We start from the raw sequence: 22360 nt of genomic DNA, 5'->3' as shown, positions 1-22360 counted from the left end.
CAAGCAGTGTGCCTGCTCGCTAGCTTGTACGTGCCTATACACAGCTCCTGCGTGATTTGATCTACGGTTTAAAAACCAACACTTTCTGCGGTCGAAGAACGTGTGTGTTCTATTATTGTAATCTCTCTGTTAAGTGTAATTGTTAACACCTAATTATCATGCATGTATGCAACCAAATATCAGGTGTCATGATAAGACCCTATATGCAAGCAACCAAACAACACACAAAGTCGTATTTTACCCTATATTTCCTCAACCTGTCTCCACTCAGCCTGTCTCGTTTTTCTCCTCTCAACCAAGCCCTGCTTAGAAAGTAAACAAACACATCCATAGGCGCGGTGCATTAACTCTTAGCTTGTTTCTTGTTTTTTGACATGAATAAAGGAATCAATCAATAAAAGATGTAGGGCATGTATGCTTTCAGTGGCTTGAGACTACCTACCATGGCATGCATTGGTCATTTCATTGCATGTAATGATATTAATTAGCACATAAAACATTAAATTCTCTCGCGCGTTTTCTCCTCCGTCTTGGTCGCGGTGCATAACCTAAGACGACTAAGATTACCCATAGTGGGAGTAATATAGGTGGTAACATCACACTTATCTAGGCAAAATAGATGATGTGGCATGTAATTAATGAAAAAAGAGAGGCATGTGGTAACATAGCTAGCTACTGTAACATCACACATATCAAAAAAAGATGAGTCTAAATGAAGTGATGCATTGACACAACACATACGTTACTACCCACTGTGAAGGTAGTAACATAGACTGGTAACATATGCATGTTACTACTCTAAGTTACTCCCCACTGTGACAATGCACCGGTACGGAGGGTGTAGGCAATTTAATCATCGCAATTGAAGGATAGACTTGCATGGTAGTTGGCTATTTTAAGGGATCAAGGCATTAATTACATAATTAAAGGATAACCTTGGTCGCGCTTAGTTGGTTCTCCCAACTAACAAACCGGTCTAGAGTGTGTAATTTAATATGTTATCGTTACATAATTCTTTTCACCAAAAAATGTCTCTTTTCTTAAAAGAAAATAACTATAAAATAATAAGTAAAGGCTTCTATGTTATTATACATGTGACACTACCCACTATCGAATTACTAGTAACAGAAAATAGTAACAGATGCCAGCTAATAGTCTAAGAGCATCTCCAATTGTTCCCTCAAAAACCTCATGTGAAGAATCTTACGTTTAAGGGAGTGTGTTTAAGAGCATCTCTTGTAGAATTCTACGTTTCATCCTAAGTGTGTTTAAGCGCTACAACCACATGTGAAGAATTCTACGGTTTTCCCGTACGCAATCAAACGACCATACAAATCATATTGTAGTTTTTGAAGATGTCATGCCAAGAGCATCTCTAGTTGTTCCCACAAAACTTCATGTGAAGAAATCCTATATCTAAGGGCTAATGGAGTGTGTTTAAGAGCATCTCTAGTAGAATATTGTGTTTTATCCTACTCCGTCCGGTGAAAAGTGTACATATAGAAATTTTAGGACAAATTATAAAGTGGAGTAAAAATGGATTGAAAAGGTGCAAGTCATCATTTCTCTCATCTTTAATTACCCAACCCCCAATGAGCTACTATAAGTGCATATAGAAATTAAGAAGACCATGTGTATAATGTTATTGGTCTTGATTACCGTGTGATGAGAGAAAAATATTTTTTTTTACTCTAAAGTGCATTGCGAAGATAGAAATACACTCTTTTGTGAACAAATTTTAAACTCAAATATACACTTTTCACCGGACAGAGGAAGTAAGTGTGTTTAAGGGCTAAAACCCTATGTGAAGAATCCTATATTTTTTTTCTTCCCACGATCAAACAACCAAACTAGTCCGGCCTGTTGTAGTAATCGAGGATGCCATGCCACTTCATTCCTATGGTTTACAAGTCCACGAATCAGAGAGGCCCTAATTAAATTGCGGCTCGACGTGTACCAGCTGTGCCGGCGTTTAATTGGCAAGGGAACTTGCTACGAGTACTAGTGGTGTGGTACTCACCAGGTTAAAAAAAGAAGGGGTGGGACTTCACCACTAGTAGTATTAAGTTTTTTTAATCTGAACACATTTTATTTATTGATCATAGTATAAATACACTGAGATACAATTTAGGTCTGGATGGAGAAGCCACTGGTAGTATAAGTAGGCACGCCTAGTGGTAAGTCAGGCTAGCAGGGCCGAAGAGGAGAAGAACCAACTACGCCATCCACGCTCACGTCGCTCAGGAGTGAGAACACGAAGGCCGCCGGCCATGGCGTGCTTTCAGACGCGTCCAAGTGCTGCTGTTGTGGTCGTCGTCACCATGCTTCTGCTCCAGGCTTGCTATGAAGGCAGTCAAGGTATGTACCTTACGTACGTATATATAGAACTGCATGTTAATTCATCATCTTTTGGCTCACTAGTTTTGCTTCTTGTTTTTGCTAGCATCAGCATCTTCCTCGCTGCAGCTGCAGCTGCCTCGGCATCAGATGCGCAAGATGCTCAGCGTCAGTGCACCTTCCATGTCATCGAGCGGCGGCGGAGGGCGCTCGGCGGAGCCGTTGGAGCTGGAGGAGTGCTCAAAGGATCTCCTGGAGGTGTACCAGATCAACGCGCCGAGCATGGCGGGCGGCATACCGGCCTACAGCGTGGAGTTCACCAACACATGCATGGAATGTCTCGTGTGCGACGTCCATGTCGCATGCGGCGACTTCGCCTCAAATGATGTCATCGACCCGGCCAAGTTCCGCCGCCTCGGCATCAACGACTGCCTCGTCAACGACGGCAAGTCCATTGAGCCCAGCTTCCCCGTGTCGTTCCAGTACGGCAACTCCTTTCCGTACCCGATGACAGTCGCGTCCGCCTCCTGTGACTGTAAGTAGCTATGGCTAGGGTATCGGTGACGGATATAGCTATCTATTCTTGTCATGAATAAAATCAAGTAGATCTCGACGGGCGGCTGGTGGTCGGATCTTACTTTCGGAGCTACTGTGTTATCTATCAATGTAATGGCGCTGAGGAATATTTGAACCGAGTCCAATGAAAATTATCGTTGCTATGAAATGTTTGGGCCACCATTGCTAAGATCTCTACTTTGAGGTATCCAATTGCACCATATGTGGGCCACCATTTTGTCAGCATGGAGTTATTACAGCATAACAATTAGTTGAACTGATTGTGGTCTACGGACCATCTGATCATTCATTCCATGTCTGCTCTTTTCCTAGCTGCATGCAATCGTAATACTCATTATTTTTTTTAGAAAAGGAGGATGACCCCCGGCCTCTGCATCTGGGAGATGCATATGGCCACTTTATTGATTATTCTCGAGGACCGTACAAAGTATTACAACAATGTGCCTGAATCCACCATCTTGGCAACATATGCCGCTACTCCTATCCAATATGATGAGGAGGTGCTAGCTGGGCCACTACCCAAGCCACTCACCTAAGCCTAACATCAAAAGCCGGAAGCCGAAACTCATTCGGAAGCCCCAGCCGAGCCACATACCGGGTCTAGGGCACAATCCGGTCAGACGCACTCATGTGTCGTCGCCTCCATCTTTCACAGGTCTTCAGATCATATTGAGGCTTCTACCTTGTCTGGCCACTCTGCCATCGACGTCACCATGACGCCAGACAGCAACCTCCTCCTGCGCGAGCCCATCTCCGCGCATCGGACGCCGAGTCTCCACAGCGCCATGCCATCGATCTCCGCCGCCATCAATGTGTGAGATGAAGCACCGCTCCACCATCCCTCCAGCCAGCACTTGCTCCAAAACGATGCCCCCAGAAGGGAAAGCGATAGAACGCCATCATCATCCGATCCGGAAGACCCAGATCTGAGGTTTTCCCCTGAGCACCCCGAGCCTGATGGCGCAGACTGCCGACGATGCCTCGACCATCAGCAGTAACTCCACCAGACGAGCGTCGCCTACGTCGCCGCAGCCTCCAAGATGAAGCTGACCAGAATGCGTGTCGACACCGAACCCCTACCACTTCCACCGCCGCTTGAGCAGCCCCCGAGCAACGCCTTCAGAAAGGAGCACACCACCGTGGTGTCGTCGTTGCTTGGAACAGAGGGGTCTGAGGTTTTCACCTGAGCTCCTGGGAGGGGTGGAAGGAAGGAGGTCCTCTCCGAAGCCTCCAACGAGGGAAGCAACACCCAAAGGCACTGCCATCGGAGTGGCCGCCACGCCGGCCAAGAGATTCCCCCGGAACCCTTCCAGCCACCGAATCTGCAAGGCCAGCACCCAAGAACGGTGACCGAAGCCACCAAGGGCCGGATCCGCTACAGATCGGAGTAGATCGGGGTCGAGGACGAACATCACCATTGCCACCAACATCCAGCGAAGAACCGCCGCCGCAGCCGAAGCCCACCACCTCCCCGCCATCCACATGGCCAGGGAAGTGACCCACCTGTCCACGCCGGCGCCGCGTGCCACCAGCCAGGGCCGCCGCCATGGATCCGAGGCTCCCCGCCCGAGGAGGAGACGCCTGGATCCCCGCCGCCACCTTCACCAGTACCACGTGGCGGCGCCGGTGAGTACCTCGGGCGGCGGCGGAGAGGGTCGAGCGGGAGAGGGGGCGGCGGCGGCGTTTAGGGTTCCGCCCGAGCCGCCCCTGCGGGGCGACGCGGGGGCGAGAGGGGCCAGCTTATAATAATACCTATGGGCATGTCATTGTAATACTCATCATGGTTTGTTTTGCAACATGTTGTGCGTTGTTACTGCTTGATAATGCTGTCTCTCTATATTTGTTTCTTAGTTTATCTAGCTTTCTTTTGCTTCTTTGTTCCGGGGCTTTTGCTCACGATTAGTTTGTATTTCGAACTAGTGTTCCATTATGCAATATAGTGGAACTCGACTCCAATTCGGGAGGCGTATCAAAAAATATATCAAACCCAATCCTATAAAGTGGTTCGATAGTACCGGGAGAAAATCTTCGGATGTACAGGGGCTTAGTGAAATTCATAATAAGATTGGGTAGGGTGTGAATTTGAATAAGTTAGTCTTAGGGTCAGTTCTGTGGATACTCGGCGTGAACCTTCAATTCACCAGAAGACCCAGAAAGTACAAACGATGATCTTGATGAGGACAACGACTAGAAAAGTTGTTTGTGGGAATCACAAACCTCTTCACTTGTAGCCAAATCTGGTAGGCATTAAGAGCACATGCTATACTTGTATAGCTTAATGAAACCTTAGTCCTCTCAGTGGTTCTGTCATAAATCATCAAAACTAACTAGGGTATTATGGAGATGCACTTTGAACTTTCCGGTCTATTACATTACCACATTTTAAATCTCCCTAGCAAATCTACACTTTCAACACTTCCATAACTAATTGAGAAGTCTTGCAGATGGTCTACTATTCAACTCATGTGAGCGTAGTGACATAGCGTGATTGAAGCACTCACATACACACTCGTGTAAGCTCTTCGTTGGAGCGATATAGAAGTTGGGGATAATTTTTTTTTTTTTGGAAAAGGAGGCTCACCCCGAGCCTCTGCATCTGAAAAATGCATGCAGCCATCTTATTAAAAAGTATGAGTAAAAACAAAGTCTGAACTCCATTACATCTCACAATCAGAGCAAATAAAAATGAAAACTCATTGCCACAACTGGCAAGATAATAGGAGTAGAACACTAGACGCCTATCCTATTATGAGACCGTCATCCAAACCGGTTGAATAAAATAGCCTGTGCTACCATCTTCCACTGGTTGCACCCCGTAATCAAAGGCTCCCTGGAGATAATACTTCCCGAAATTGTGCTTCAACTAACATTGTACACTTGCACGAGACCCCAGCACCAACAACCAGTCTGCCCGGGTCTTCATGAGTCTCTTTCGGTGGGAGCACCCACTGCTTAGTTGTGATGATGAAGCGCCACAGATTTTGCACGAGTATTTGACAAACAACTACCACATTAGGGGTTGCCGTCCCACAGAACTACCACATTCAAAAAAGTGACTGATAACTACCAAAATTTTCTAATTTTGTGACTAAAAACTACCACTTTTAAAAAATGGTAAGTTTAGACGTATGGCATGCGGGACCCACCCGTCAGGGCTGTCGTGGCGGCAAAGTCAACTCTGTTTATTTTGACCGTTACATTGACCGTTATTACAAGTGGGGCCAACCTGTCAGCATGACCCTTCTTCTTCCTCCTCCTCTCTCTGGCATTTCCTCGAACACCTTGTGTGCATCCGGGCTTGAGCTCCGAACTCCTCCATGGTGACGCCCCGGCGCAGCACATCACTGGCGTTGGTTGGGGATAGGAACGGCGGCGCAACCAAGGCGGCTGGAGTTGTGGAAGCGGCCGTCGAAGCTGACGGAATTTCCTCCGAGGCCGTCGGCGCCACCACCCGACGCAGCTCCTCGATGATGGTCTCCTTGAGGATTTTGTGCTTGAGCAACTCGGTGCGCAGGCGGGACTCTCGCTCTTGCAGCTCCTCGACGAGGCGCGCGAGCTTGGCGGCATCCGGCGTCGTGGCCTCGCGCGCTGGCTGCAACTGCGCGGAGGACGGGAGGTAGGCAACGAAGAGCCCCAGGAGCTCATGTGGTAGCTCGGACCAAGGCCGATGCTTGAGCGTGCGCGTGCGTTGCCGTTTAATTCTTTGATCAAGAATTTAGTGGCCAATGCTTGAGCGTGCGCGTGCGTTGTAGGTTCGTGCGAGTACTAGCTAGGTTGGTTTGTGCGTGCCGGTGGCCGTGGTCACCGGCAGAGGTGACCTCGCCAGAGTGATGCGAGGGGGAGAGGCGGTCGCCGGAGTGGTTGGGCAGCTCGGGCTCTCCCGATCCAGACGGGATCGAGGCATGGGGAGAGGTGAGCGCAGGCGGTTGAGGACGGCGGAGGTGCCTTGCGAGTGCACACGAGGTGTTCGAAGAAATGCCAGAGAGAGAGAGAGAGAGAAAGGAGGAAAAAGAAGAGTGATGCTGACAGGTGGGCCCCACTTGTAATAACGGTCAACATAACGGTCAAAATAAACAGAGTTGACTTTGCCACCACGTCAGCCCTGACGGGTGGGTCCCGCATGCCATAAACGTGTTTAAATCATCTAAACTGACCATTTTTTAAAAGTGGTAGTTTTTAGTCACGAAATTAGAAATTTTTGGTAGTTATCAGTCACTTTTTTGAATGTGGTAGTTCTGTGGGACGGCAACCCCTAATGTGGTAGTTTTTTTGTCAAATACTCGATTTTGCACAGTTCATTATTACTACATGATGCCCATCTACAAGTTCCCTTCCACACAGAGCAAAAATCATTCTCGTCTTCAATATATTGTTTTGTGTTCCGACCGCAACCTCTGCTAGATTCCACCCAAAGACAAAAACCTTTTGCAAGACTAGCACCTGCCAAATAAAATTCCAAATCTTAATTACGCCCTTTTCCTGAAAATAGACTCCCTTCGCCTTGCTTCACAAGTTTAATGTGATCACACATTCCCAACTTATAGGCTCTATCTATGCACTAAGAAATACTCCTTCGTTCCGAAATATAAGTCTTTTTAGACATTTCAAATGAACTACAACATACGGATGTATGTAGACATATTTTAGAGTGTTGATTCATTCATTTTGCTCCGTATGTAGTCACCTATTGAAATCTCTAGAAAGATTTATATTTTGGAACGGAGGGAGTATATCCCTGTTTTCTCCGGATGCCAAGTAGTATATTCCTTAGTACAGCTCCAACATCATGTGGGAGAAAAATGCTCCGAATAAACCAATCATCACCGGTCCCACCTATGTCTTCAACTGGCTTACCCAGTGAAGACACGAACGCAAACTCAAATTTCACCAATCCATCATCTGGTTATCATGCCAAATTTTGTACTTTTGAAACCTGATCGGATCCGTCAAATCATAACATGTTTTTTTATCAGAAACCATAACATGTTTTAGTAGAGCTAGGCCATGCTCCACACCCTGCTGCAACAACGAAGACACCGTCGGGAAATTAAGCCGTGGCCAGAGTATATACCATTTGGAAAATGTTTGGCCTTCAGAACACTAGCACATGGACTCTCATTGAATAAGCCTGTAGTCTTGTCTTGCACGCAATGCTTGGTTGGATGACCGTAAATCAACAAACCGCCAAAATGATTTAGTAAAATTATGTTCTCCCATGCAAGTGAATTTACTTTGCAACACAACCATGGCAAGGTGAGTGGGCGACCATCATGTCATTCGATTTTGCTAATCATTCACAGCTTTGCTTTGTAATTTGGTGCATGTAAGTCACATTATTTGTCTTTTTTCATTAGCTTTGGTCTTTAGTTGGAGTAAAAAAATTGAGGGAAAACAATGTCATGGCTAGCTTTAGTGATTATTAAATAACGTTTACATCGTCCACAAGTCTAGCATATAAGCCACTAGGGAATCATCGTCCCAAATACAAGATAAATTATTAAAAAAAACTATGCTTAGCTAGCTCATGAGCTACACCATTAGACAATAGTGCATGAACTTGACCTTCCCAATTGCTAACACCCAATCCATAATCCCAGATGAGACCAAAGGATTTATTTTCTACTCCCTCTGTAAACAAATATAAAAGCATTTAGATTACTAAAGTAGTGATTTAAATGCTCTTATATTTCTTTACGGAGGGAGTAGCAATGTAACACATACAGCATGCAGTAGCCGGGGCTGTTATAGTGTATATGAGAAGGAAGCAAGTAGATATGGTGAAAACAATGTGGAACAAAGATAAACGCACACATGGGGATGTAGCTCAAATGGTGGAGCGCTCGCTTTGCATGCGAGAGGCACGGGGTTCGATCCCCCGCATCTCCATATTTCTTGTTTTCACTTTGTCCCCATATTTTTCCTTTTTGAGTACTCTTTCTTTTTCTTGATATAAGCTGTGCCCATGTTTTTATCAGAACAAAAAAGACCACCTCTGGAAGTCTACATTAGCCACAGAACACATACGCAAAGCTTCACTGCCATTTCCTGGACGACGATCTAGCGATGTAAGTGGCAAATAAATGACGTCCGCAATCCCATTTAGTTAGTTTTTGCTAGCTTGAGGGTTCATTTTTCTCAAACAAACAAAAAACCTTTTTGAACTATCATATCATAAGTGAACTTTAAACAGGATTAAACAGGACCCGGTTGACATCCCTACGACGAGCTAACACGAGCGTTTGTGGCGGTGAGAAATGGAGGGTTTTTTTAGCCGAAACCGTAGAAGAATCGTTCTACGGTATTTTATATATAATGGAGATTATTTTGGCCACACGATAGCAAGATATAACAATTTACGGCTGCCATATTGCAGTAAGCAGTTCTTTTCCATGGTCAGGGTATAGCTATGCTCGTTCGCGGGAAGGCCGGTTCATCCCTATCCCCAGATAAAACAACGTGGATTTATAAGTAGAGAAATAACGAACGCCTCACAATGATCATCTGGTCCGTATCAAACTGAAACAAATTAACATTTTCACAAGGCCATGGTTTATTTCTCTGGTTCTCGTTACCGGGGGAAAAAAAGTGTCAACATGTGGCGCAGGACACCCGAAGCCCGTCGTATCTGAACCATTGCGAATGCGATGTGGTGCCCTTCATCCGCTCCCCGCCACAACTCGCATGAACACAACCGCACCTCAAAACTCCTCCGTAACCTCTACCTGTGCTCATTCCTCGGAAGTACTGCACGGCTGCCGCCTCATGGCGGCATCCACAGCGTCGTCTAGCCCCTTGACGGCCTTCCTCCATCGGCACGACGCACGGAGCCAACGCCGCGCAAGGTTCGTCGTCGCGGCAAGCACGGCGGACGCCGAGCCATCCCCAGAGGCTACAGCGGCGGCGGCGTCGTCGACAGCAGGGCCGGGGAAGAAGAAGACGGTGGACACGAGGATACACTGGTCTGACCCGGACGAAGGGTGGGTGGGAGGAAAGGCGAAGAAGGAAGGCGACGGCCGCAAGGACGAGCCGATGGGGCGACGATTCGCCGACCTCATCAACAACCCGTCCGAGTCACACTACCAGTTGAGCTCAGTCTAACAGAATTCACCCTACGTCCCTTTGTCCATCTTGCCTGAAACTGACTACACCAAGATTACTCTGGTATAAACCAGGTTCTTAGGAATAGCGCCTGGCGCGGACTTGGAGGAGATCAAGGCGGCGTACCGGCGGCTGTCCAAGGAGTACCACCCAGACACGACGAGGCTGCCGCTAAAGACGGCGTCGGAGAAGTTCATCCGGCTCCGGGAGGTGTACAAGGTGCTGAGCAAGGAGGAGAGCCGCCGCTTCTATGACTGGACGCTGGCGCAGGAGGCCGAGAGCCGCCGGCTGCAGCAGCTCAGGTCCCGCCTCGAGGACCCCTACGAGCTCGACCTCCAGAACTACGAGCCCGTGCCCGACACGGTGGATCGCCTTGGCGGGAAGAACATGGAGCTCAGCGACCAGGCCATGACAGCCCTCGCATTCGACATCGGCATCATCATCTTCAGCATCTGCTGCATCATCTACGCCCTCTTCTTCAAGGAGCAATACTGATAGAACAGAAAGATGCTGTATAGTAGTACTGGACTACAGACACGAATGGTATAGTATATGCAAGGTAATAGCAGATAATATGTCATATAGCATATGATGTAACATGAAATACAAGCTAGGAATCACTCATAGGTATTATCTCAACAATCCTATAATTTTGTCCAAAACTTGGATGTTTGAGTGAATGATCTCTTCACTTTATTAGGGCAACAAGTATGTAAATCTAAAATACCAAGGTGCTAAACAGGACAACCTTGTCGTGCTATACTACTCTTTTATCTCTGGTCAAAGTGAATGGAGAACAAAAAGAGGAGGCAATCTCAGGCGTATAGTTGAAACTATTGCCTGAGAAGGGTCATTCATCTTTCAGAATCGTCGCACTCGATGATCTTGACAACAGAAGAATCACCGATCTTTTCAAAAATAATCACCCTGTCGTATGGCTTTATTATGCCGACTGACCGGCCATAGTTCAGTGCAAGTTTTATCCCGTATTCTTCCTTGGTGAGCCCACCAGTTTCAGCCTGTTAGAGATCAAAAATATTAAGCTTGGACTTAGAAAGTTAATAGCTGTAATAAGAAAGTTCAACGCAACTCTCAGATAGTTGCTCCGTAGATCTTCAAACAAAAAGCATCCGGAGCCACCATATATGCTTAACATTGGAAATAACAGAACTTGCCCTGGTATCACCAAGTAAGAAGTGCATACATACCTCGTCAGTACTCCCCATCAAAGGGTAGACACCTCTCACAGAAAAACATTGCCTCGCCTGTAACGGTCAGTAAGTGTAAGTTTACGGATTCCTTTAAAGAAAAACACATACAGATAGATAGATAGATAGATAGATAGATACGCCTGTTACTTACCTGTGTCGTGCCATAAGAACGCCACTTCGATGGATCAGAGCCCTCGCGTGGGAACACAACTGCTAAAACTGGCATTGGGGCCCTGTATTTAGCAATTAACCTGCAGAAGACGATGCATCAAGTAAAGATGATAGCATATTTGCATGACAGAAACATGTCTAATCAAGTGCTGATCTTGTGCAGTATAGAGCACCTAGCAGCTCTCCCCGAGAAGGTGAACACAACAATTGCAGCAGCTTTTACTTTCATTGCAGAACGAACCTATGTGTACACAAAAGATCGCTATTAAAGATCTATAACAATAGAATATGTCCTGCTTAATGATTTAGAAGTATTTACCGCTGATGATGCCACAGATTCTTCATGGGCCATTGGTTCACCTACATGCCTCGCTACTTTCTTGAAGTGAAGTGACTGGTTATACACGGTCTCAGCCTAGAAGAATGGTTTATCATTGATCAGCCAGTCAATTTAGATGAGTTTACAATTATTATTACTCCCTCTGATCCAAAATAATTGACGCAGCTTTAGTATAACTTTAGTGCAAAGTTGCACTAAAGTTGCATCAATTAATTAGAGAGTACTTTATTTGAGAAAATATTATTTCACAAGTTATTATTGAATGAGGTAGGAACGTACTTCTGCACATATTCTGCCCACAGTGCGCACAGCGTCAACAGGATACTGCCCTCGAAGTGTCTCCGCACCGAGCAAAATGCCATCAGTTCCTGCAATGAGAGCAGTATACGAAATAAGTACCTACAAATATGACCAGTTCTAAGAACAGTGCAGGTTTACAGACCATCTAGGACAGCATTTGCAACATCAGTAGCTTCTGCGCGAGTAGGGCGCAGATTGTCAATCATGCTGTCCACAACTCTAGTAATGATCACAGATTTGCCGGCCATGTTGCATTTATGAATACCAGTCTTTTGGGACATGAACACCTGAAGAGCCAAAACTGTAGGTTATGAAATGAAGCAACAATGAAGGAATCCACTGATATTAAAGTATCTGCTGCCTAAAACAGCTAGATCAGTTAGTTTTAACTTTAAACTGATAAGAACATAAATGGTAACTTTTGCACCATAAGAACAAAGATATTCTTGTACAGACATTTCTGTACTACTCCCTCCGTCCCAAAATGTAATAGCATCATAGTGTCAAAAATGATAACTAGTACTATCATTTCAAGGCAACACACCACCGTGAGTGGAAATGATTAGACACATATCTGAGAACACTTAGGGTTTACAAGGTGCAAAAATTGGGTATTTTGAGGAAGACCAAAATTTACTCTCTCTGGTGGGAGGTCAATTCCCAGGTCTCCTCGCGATATGATGATACCATCCGCCTCTTGGAGAATTTCATCAAAATGTTCCAAACCCTAGAAAGAAATAAAATACTGCACGATGAAATTAATCATAATATAATAGTAAAACAAACAGAACAGTATCATCATAAAAACGATTGTTACCTCAGCATTTTCAACCTTCGCATATATCTGTGTGTCTTGAAGATCATGAGATTTTAAAAAGGCTCTAAGCTGCACAAAAAATATATTTGAGGATCAGCAGTGTTCCCCCAGCTAACTAAGCTTCTATTCAATTGACTGGCAATTGATTCATATTTGAAGTCTAAACTGTAGATACATACAAGAGCTCATTCATGAAATCCCATCTACTCAATTGACTGGCAATTTGCATCACTAAGCTTCTAAGAATCTAATTTCTGTTGAGTGCACATAAGAGCATGAAAAGCCTCTAAACAAGCTATTACAGAAACCATGGAAAGGAAATCATCAAGAAGCAGGTGTGTGAATAACTATATGTATGATTCAGGTGCAAGAGTGGACGATTCAGAAAAGAAAACTCACCTCCCTGACATCCTCAGAAGAGCGGGTATGGGAAAGCGATATAATGTCAACACTGTTTTGCAGCCCCCATGTTGATATGACCTGTTGTAGGAAAAAAAAGTGCTTAGGATGACCTGGAAGATGTGAACTTATAAAACAGCATCGACAAATATGTATTTTACGTGCAAGCAATCTTGAAATAAACTATTTCCTCTATTTTCTTTTACTTGTTTTGGATTTGGACAGAGCCTCCAACAGACTAATAGATACTCACTCCGTTCACAATTATAAGATGTTTTGGATATTTTAATATGGACTACATACGGATTGAAATGAGTTAACAAACACACTTAAACATGTCTACATACATCCGATTTAGAACAAAGTTAGAATATCTTATAATAGTGAACAGAGGGAGTACCTTTTAACACTTGTTCTATTTTATCAAAATATGATTAAAAAATGATGGCATTGAGTTTTTGTGATGTGTCTAAATATTTGTGTGGACATTGGTTGTCAAAGTTTTAGAGTGCTGATTGCACACATTCAAGGACGGCAAGTAAAAGAGACAAAAGAGGAAGCAAGTTGAACTTCCAAAGAACGTTATTTAACAAATCCTCAACCGCAACTAAAGATCAACAATAGCCAGAAAGAAGCAAGTTGCCATTGTATTTACTATTTTATCCAACATGGGATCAGAACAGATTGTTTGGTTTGTGCAGCGTTTTAACTTGTAACGCGTGACTCATGAGTGGTCTCTTCCACTGAACAAGTCATACCTTTATACCATTAAATATTGGTAAGAAAAAAACTCTAACAGAGAAAAACAAACACAAAACATAGTTGGGGACCTTATATTACTACAAAAAGTAGCTAGTCGAAATATTTTGTACAGGAAAACATAGCGATAGATTTATGAGAGTGTATATCTGAGTAGTGTTGTACAGAAACTCAGAAGTAGTGCACATTACCTGTTTATCATATTCACTCAAAGTGGGCATACTGATATGTACTTGTGAAACATGTAGAGTGAAAATGGGCCCCGACAGTGTAGCTGTGTTCTTCACGTAACAAATCACTTCTGCACCAGAAGTCTCCGTAACCTGTAGATTATAGTATATAAGGACATGTCAATATTTGAAAATGTCACATATATGAGGAGAATCTAAGAATTCACGTACTTCAAGCCATAGAGATGTTGTTTCACTTCCTGTGAAAAGATATTGACCAATGAAAAGAGTATCACCCTTCTTCACAACCTGAACTCAAGGAATGAGAACAAAGTCAAATATGCAATTCCAAATTGTGAATTTCAGAAATAGCAGAAATTTTACAACCAAGTACTTTCACCAGCACAATAGAGAAGTCAAATAGATTTTGTTTGTTGCATAAAATCTATTAATTTTACTTTAATGCCAACATGTAAGTGGTGGTTGCACAGAGCAAAAGGAACCTAGCGACCTATAAATGCATGGAGATAAACATAATTCAAATAATGCATTATAATACTTCATATCCTGATTATTAATTTTATTATTCACTTACTTTTGCAAGATCGCCAAATTTAATTGGTAGGATATCAGCCGAAGGAGCTTTAGAAAGATCTGGTGTTATTGTGACATGATTCCCCCCTATCAACTCGATTGCTCCACCAGTTGAATTGTGAACCTGAATTTCTGGACCCACTGTATCCAGCATTATCTATGAATATTCAGATGAAATTAGATGCTGACATCATATGACTCTTAGCATCAATCTTAAGAGCATCACCATAGAAGCTTATATGAAGACAATGTACAAAGACAAGCCAAAATAAGATACTGAAATGGTATGAACATAAATAAGTTTCTAAATTTTAACTATGACAAAATATTGAACAATGGCAACATGCGAGCAGACGGTTGCTGCCTCAAGTCACAGGTACTGAAGATACATTTAAAGTTAACTGAAGGAATATATTTGACCAATGAGCAAATACCGAAATATAAAGGCATCTCCAAATACCGTACATATCTGAATGCATATATTTAACAGTATATATCTCAAGGTGGAAAAGCTAGCTAGGTTTAGCATTTCCCCAATAAACCATTTTTCGTAAGTGAAGGCTTTTCATATAACAAAGCAAATATGCACACGGAACTGAAATGTGGAACTTGGGAAGATGCAGATTTAGAGTATGGTCCATATGTTAGAAAAAAGTTCTGCAAAGTTTACATATGCAGCATCATGAAATAACTAAGCATGGAAAATTAAAGTACAGACTGGAGGATAAAAGTTACCACACAAACCAACATAATGTTGAGGTGACCGCACGTACCGATAGAAGACGTGTTGTGCATGTAGAAAGAATTAACATATGCGCACATGCCCATTACTAAAACATTCCCCAAATGTTCAATGCTTACTGCTAAAAACATAATTGAAACAAATAAAAACACATTCATGAGCCGCACTGTCTCTTATCAGGAAAACATTGTTGCAGACCCAGCGCCAACCAGGGTGATGGAAGAGCAACAGGTCATAAAACAATGTTATGGAATCTGGATGCAGTAGCCTTCGTCAACGACACCGTTTTAAAGCGGAGCATTGTTACTATCATCAGAAACACTATTACGGCAAAAGTGAATCAAAACAAACAAACCATAATAAGTCCTACAAAAACAATAAAAGTGTGAAGCATGACTCATACATAGGGTATTCACTAGGTTACTCGACTGGCCCATTACCTTATAGCAATTATAAAGAACTCGACCTTGTAACCGGCTTTTCATTTTAAACTCTGGACTTGTATGTCTACATTGATATAGCATCAAAATAAATATGTAACCCATATTGTCAAAACTATATCACTGGCTACTGCTCAGACTTCGTGAGCACGACCGGTAAGTGACGTGAATAATCAACAAGATTCAGACTACAGATCTGCAGATCCAAATTCAATCCATGAACCACCGAATCAATACTTGCTCAGTTGCTCTACTATCATACAGTAACGCAGGTGATCAGCTGATCACAAAGGATATTTTCTTTTCTTTTTTCCTTTATGAGGAAGCAAATAACTGAAGGTTGCGACAATTTTTATTTCCCAGTTCTCAATCTCCAAGAATAACTTGCGTATCAAAAGATACATATCAACATTTACAGATAATTCATTAAATCAACTTACAGGACATAACTTCTTCACATTCTGTGCGGCTTTCCTCAGATTGTCAAGGGTCTCCTGATGATAAGTAGCATCCTTCCAAGAGAAATCAAACCGCGCAACTGCAAAAATGAAAACATACACAGATCATTATGATAATTATTATCATCATAACAAAAGCAGAAAAATCATGACTGGCCCATTGCACTAAATCCAGCTGTTTAAAAGGAAACGGTCGTTAAACCTGACATCCCAGCAGTGAGGCATTCTTCAATCACTTCGACTGAGTGCGAGTTGGGCCCAAGCGTCCCAACAATCTTAGTGAGGGATGGGAAAACTTTCTGCAAAAGAACGCAGGCAATGTATAAGGGTCGCAATCCAACATCCTGAAAACGAAACCAAAACTGTCTCCATTTCGTTGCCTCCCACTTGCCAATAGAGGATTCGATTTGCAATTAGAAAATCAGACGACCTTCACAAAATCATGACAGCACATTTTGGTCGCACGCAACAGTAAAAAAAACAAAAACAAATCCCCAATCCCGCACGATCGCTCCCGTTGGAGACACGGGTCATTTACATTCTGACGAAACGGATCACCGGTATTTCCGCCACGCCCGTTCGCCCCCGCCTCTCTGCGCACCAAATCGGATCGAGACAACCAAACACACGCACACATACATCGTGAACCACATCCAGAGGAAGAAGCCCGAATCCACCCACAAGCACCACGGATACGCAGAGTTCGAGATCGGTGGAGAGAGGATGGGAGAAATGGTGGAGGGGGGAGGCGCTTACGGGCTTGGCGGGGGCGAGGACGGAGGCGAGGCGGACGGGCTCCTCGAGGAGCATGTGGTTGCCGCCCTGCATCTCCTCCGGGGGCGGAAGGTCGCGGTAGGCCTGGGAGGGATCTGCCTAGGGTTTTGCCTCCCTCGGATGTGACACGATGCGATCGAGTCTAGCTCCGAGCGGGCAAAGCGAGAGGAAGACGAGGCGGGGCCGCGAGGGGAGGAGAGGAGATCGAGAGCGAGGCGTGGGGAGAAAGAAAGGAAAAAAGAACAGCAGACGTGGCATTTCGATCTCGCTTTGTTTAATAAAACATCTCTTTGACGGTTTGAAGCGACAAAATGTGGCGTCGATGACAAGGGTGGGACCCTCGCGGAAGGGCCTGCCGTGCCGAGACCGGGTTGGTCAGGCTGGTTGTAATGAAGAGTATCATATATGGCTGGTCGTAATGCTAGTATTATAGTCGGTATCATACACTAATACTGTATCGTAGCGTTTCGTTCGAGGAAAGAATTAATTGGATCGATCTCGTGCAACCGTGGGGCTTCTCTGTACCGAGCCCTCGGCGGCGGCTCGCGCCCAATCCACCCCCTCCATAGGCGGCGGCTCGCCCCTGATGTCTACTACGCAATTTTATTCTTGTAGACATGTGTTGGACCTCTAAGCGCAGGGTTTTGTAGGGCAGTAGCAATTTTCCCTAAGTGGATGACTTAAGATTTATGAATCCGTGAGAGGTGTAGGATGAAGATGGTCTCTCTCAAACGACCCTGCAACCAAATACAAGAAATCTTTTGTGTCCCCAACACACCCAATACAAATGGCAAATTGTATAGGTGCACTAGTTCGGCGAAGAGATGGTGATAAAAGTGTAATATGGATGGTACAAATATATTTTTATAATCTGAATAAATTAAAACAGCAAGGTAGCAAATAGTAAACGGGCACAAAAAGGTATTGCAATGCTTGAAAATGAGGCCTAGGGTCCGCATTTTCACTAGTGCAATCTCTCAACAATGCTAATATAATTGGATCATATAACCATACCTCAAAGTGCGATGAAGAATCATTCCAAAGTTTCTATCTAGAGGAGAATATAAGAATAAATTGTTTGTACGTTACGAAACCACCTCAAAGCTATTCTTTCCGTTCGATCTATTCAAGAGTTTGTACTAAAATAACACAAAGCTATTTTTTCCGTTTGATCTATCCTAGAGTTCGTACTGAAATAACACCAAAGCAAATTCATATTCATAATACTCAATCTAACACAAAAAACTTCAAAGAGTGCCCCAAGATTTCTACCGGAGAAACAAAGACAAGAACATGCATCAATCCCTATGCATAGATTACCCCAATGTCACCTCGGGAATTCGCGAGTTGAGTGCCAAAACATATATCAAGTGAATCAATACGATACCCCATTGTCACCACGAGTATTCAATTGCAAGACATATATCAAGTGCTCTCAAATCCATAAAAGTATTCAATTCGATAATAACGAAATCTCAAAGGGAAAAACTCAATTCATCACAACAAGATAGAGAGGGGAAAACACCATATGATCCAACTATATTAACAAAGCTCGCGATACATCAAGATCGTGACATCTCAAAAACACGAGAGAGAGAGAGAGAGAGAGGGAGAGAGATTAAACACATAGCTACTGGTACAAACCCTCAGCCCTGAGGGTGGACTACTCCCTCTTTATCGTGGTGGCCGCCGGGATGATGAAGATGGCCACCGGTGATGATTCCTCCCTCCGGCAGGGTGACGGAATGGGGTCTAGATTGGTTTTCGGTGGCTACAGAGCCTTGCGGCGGCGGAACTTCTGATCTAGGTTAACCCTTGATGGTTTCTCTATTTATATGACTTTTTTGGCGTTGGTTCCACGCTAAGATGGGCCTCAAGGTGAGCACAACCCACCGGGGCAAGCCAGACCCACCAGGCGCGCCCTGGTGGGTTGTGCCCTCCTCGTGGCTCTTCTGGCCCTCCCACGAAGCTTCGGGGGTCTCTTTTGTTCCAAAAAAAATCGTCAAAAAATTTCAGCTCATTTGGAGAACTTTCATTTCTGCAAAAAAAAACACCACGGTAGTTCTGCTGAAAACAGCGTCAGTCCGGGTTAGTTTCATGCAAATCATACCAAAACCATATAAAATTGTTGTAAACATGGCATGAATACTTCATAAATTATAGATACGTTGGAGACGTATCAGCATCCCCAAGATTAATTCCTACTCGTCCCCGAGTAGGTAAAGGATAAAAGAAATAATTTATGAAGTGTGAATGCTAGCAAAGTGCATAAGTTTGATCAATAATAATTTCAATCACTTTTCCTAGCATCATAACAGCAACTCTTTCTCATAAAACTTATCATGATAAAGTAGCAATTGAAAATGGAATTTTTGTTGTGGAATGCTACCTATCATATTCATCATAAACTCTTTTCTTTTGTAGCATGGACATTTGAACTTTTATATGGTTCAAAGCAATAATCTAGTTTTGACATGATGACTTTAATACTCAAGCATACCAACAAGTAACCGTGTCTTTCAAAATAGCAATGCTAAAATAAGTTATCCCTAACCCATCGTGCTCAATCATTGATCCATTCATAAAACACACTCGCATATTAGCTACACCCAATGCTCAAGTATGATCATAGTGCCTCCTAGTTGATGCTTTATAAGAGAAGATGGAGACTCAAATTAAAAATAAAAATTGCATGAAGTAAAAGAAAGGCCCTTCGCAGAGGGGAGTATGGATTTGTAGAGGTGCCAGAGCTCAAAGCGAAAATTGAGAGACAAAAAACATTTTGAGAGGCATACTTTTCCCACCAACGAAAACGACTTAGAGCTCCCAACACTTTCCATGCTAGATATATCATAGGCGGTTCCCAAACAGAAAATAAAGTTTATTCTTTTTTCCACCATACTTTCACTTTCCATGGCTAACCGTATCCACGGGTGCCCTCCATACCAACACTTTTCAAGGAATTTATTATTTGACAACATAAAGTAAATTCATTTTTCATTTCGGGACTGGGCATCACTAATACCTTTGCCTTACTCTCGTGCAATGACAAGTGAATAAACACACATCGTGAGAATAACACATCTAGCATGGAAAATATTGGCCACCCCTCACCGCCTCGCGAGCGGTACGAGCACACAAAAGAGAAATTTATTTTGAAAATTAGAGATGACACATACAAATTTGCTTAAAATGGCAAAATAATACCGCATATAGGTAGGTATAGTGGACTCATGTGGCAAAACTGGTTTAAATGATTTTGGATGCACAAGTAGTGATCATACTTAGTGCAAAATGAAGGCTAGCAAAAGATTGAGAAGCGACCAACCAAGAAACGAATAATCTCATAAGCGAGCATTGAGCATAATTAACACCGAATAATGCGCCACAAGTAGGATGTAATTTCATTGCATAACTATTGACTTTCATGCTTGCATAGGGAATCACAAACCTTAACACCAATATTCTTACTAAAGCATAATTACTCATCAACATTACCCACATATCACATCATCATGTCTCTAAACTATTACTAGAAATCAAGTTTATTTTGTCCAATGATCTTCATGAAAGTTTTTATTGTATCCTTTTTGGATATCTATCACTTTGGAACTAAATTTCATGTGTTGCTTTTGATAAGCTCAAACAAATATAAGTGAAGATCATGAGCATAATATTTCTTCCTCTCAAATTAATTTAAGTGAAGCAAGAGAGAATTTCTTCAAAAATACTAAAGCACACCATGCTCAAAAAGATATAAGTGAAGCACTAGAGCAATTCCATAGAAAAGAGCTTCGTTGACTGGATGTGACTGATGCTTACCTAGCCTCCCTGGCAACTATTTGAGGACTCTATTTTATTTAAAAACTTTCAGATCTAAGTACTTTATTAAAACAACAGGCAAAACAAAATAAAATGACATTCCAAGGATAGCTCACATCATGTGAAGAAGCAAAAACTTAGGATCAACCGATACTAATCGATAATTGTTGATGAAGAAAGATGGGATGCCTACCGGGGCATCCCCAAGCTTAGATGCTTGAGACTTCTTGAAAATATTAAGCTATTCTTTCCGTTCGATCTATTCAAGAGTTTGTACTAAAATAACACAAAGTTATTCTTTCCGTTCGATCTATCCTAGAGTTTGTACTAAAATAACACCAAAGCAAATTCATATTCATAATACTCAATCCAACACAAAGAACTTCAAAGAGTGCCCCAAGATTTCTACCAGAGAAACAAAGACAAGAACGTGCATCAACCCCTATGCATAGATTACCCCAATGTCACCTCGGGAATCCGCGAGTTGAGTGCCAAAACATATATCAAGTGAATCAATACGATACCCCATTGTCACCACGAGTATTCAATTGCAAGACATATATCAAGTGCTCTCAAATCCATAAAAGTATTCAATCCGATAACAATGAAATCTCAAAGGGAAAAACTCAATTCATCACAACAAGATAGAGAGGGGAAAACACCATATGATCCGACTATATTAACAAAGCCCGCGATACATCAAGATCGTGACATCTCAAGAACACGAGAGAGAGAGAGAGATTAAACACATAGCTACTGGTACAAACCTCAGCCCTGAGGGTGGACTACTCCCTCTTCATCGTGGTGGCCGCCGGGATGATGAAGATGGCCACCGGTGATGATTCCCCCTCCGGCAGGGTGCCGAAACGGGGTCTAGATTGGTTTTCGGTGGCTACAGAGCCTTGCGGCGGCGGAACTTATGATCTAGGTTAACCCTTGATGGTTTCTCCATATATATGATTTTTTGGCGTTGGTTTCACGCTAAGATGGGCCTCGAGGTGAGCACAACCCACTGGGGAAAGACAGGCCCACCAGGCGCGCCCTGGTGGGTTGTGCCCTCCTCGTGGCTCTTCTGGCCCTCCCACGAAGCTTCGGGGGTCTATTTTGTTCCAAAAAAAACGTCAAAAACTTTCAGCTCATTTGGAGAACTTTCATTTCTGCACAAAAAACAACACCACGGTAGTTCTGGTGAAAATAGCGTTAGTCCGGGTTAGTTCCATGCAAATCATACCAAAACCATATAAATTTTTTATAAACATGGCATGAATACTTCATAAATTATAGATACGTTGGAGACGTATCAGCCCCCGATCTGAAGGAAATATGCCCTAGAGGCAATAATAAAGTTGTTA

General features: G+C 43.3%; 3 protein-coding genes and 1 non-coding gene across 5 annotated transcripts; 3 read left to right on the top strand and 1 right to left on the bottom strand.

The window, feature by feature from the left end:
- Positions 1 to 2140: 2140 nt before the first annotated feature.
- LOC109749738 (TPD1 protein homolog 1B) lies at positions 2141 to 3061 on the top strand. Of its 2 annotated transcripts, none has more exons than XM_020308696.3 (2): positions 2141 to 2358; positions 2444 to 3061. In XM_020308696.3, exons 1-2 carry the CDS (start codon positions 2271 to 2273, stop codon positions 2878 to 2880), a joined length of 525 nt encoding a protein of 174 aa, XP_020164285.1. In that variant the 5' UTR covers positions 2141 to 2270; the 3' UTR covers positions 2881 to 3061. The 2 variants fall into 2 exon arrangements, with proteins under 2 accessions (XP_020164285.1, XP_040242670.1); XM_040386736.3 differs by having other exon boundaries at positions 2165 to 2358; positions 2450 to 3061.
- Positions 3062 to 8726: 5665 nt separating this feature from the next.
- Positions 8727 to 8799, top strand: TRNAA-UGC (transfer RNA alanine (anticodon UGC)). The gene has a single exon. It is a non-coding gene; the product is annotated as a tRNA-Ala (tRNA).
- A 613-nt stretch (positions 8800 to 9412) lies between these two features.
- Positions 9413 to 10673, top strand: LOC109749743 (NAD(P)H-quinone oxidoreductase subunit T, chloroplastic). The gene is made up of 2 exons (XM_020308699.4): positions 9413 to 9995; positions 10086 to 10673. The coding sequence occupies exons 1-2, from the start codon at positions 9553 to 9555 to the stop codon at positions 10504 to 10506; spliced, it is 864 nt and encodes a 287-aa protein (XP_020164288.2). The 5' UTR covers positions 9413 to 9552; the 3' UTR covers positions 10507 to 10673.
- Positions 10575 to 17439, bottom strand: LOC109749741 (pyruvate kinase 1, cytosolic). The gene is made up of 16 exons (XM_020308698.4): positions 17169 to 17439; positions 16615 to 16711; positions 16395 to 16492; positions 14774 to 14929; positions 14410 to 14487; positions 14200 to 14331; positions 13250 to 13330; positions 12851 to 12919; positions 12671 to 12760; positions 12176 to 12320; positions 12013 to 12101; positions 11713 to 11808; positions 11567 to 11634; positions 11374 to 11473; positions 11220 to 11276; positions 10575 to 11030 (listed from the first exon to the last, which is right to left on the bottom strand). Exons 1-16 carry the CDS (start codon positions 17238 to 17240, stop codon positions 10866 to 10868), a joined length of 1593 nt encoding a protein of 530 aa, XP_020164287.1. The 5' UTR covers positions 17241 to 17439; the 3' UTR covers positions 10575 to 10865.
- Positions 17440 to 22360: the final 4921 nt, after the last annotated feature.

The sequence above is a fragment of the Aegilops tauschii genome, chromosome 4 (genome assembly GCF_002575655.3).
Source record: "Aegilops tauschii subsp. strangulata cultivar AL8/78 chromosome 4, Aet v6.0, whole genome shotgun sequence".
Lineage (NCBI taxonomy): Eukaryota > Viridiplantae > Streptophyta > Magnoliopsida > Poales > Poaceae > Aegilops > Aegilops tauschii.
Note: the sequence above shows the minus strand (reverse complement) of the source record. Positions and strands in the feature narration are given on the sequence as shown.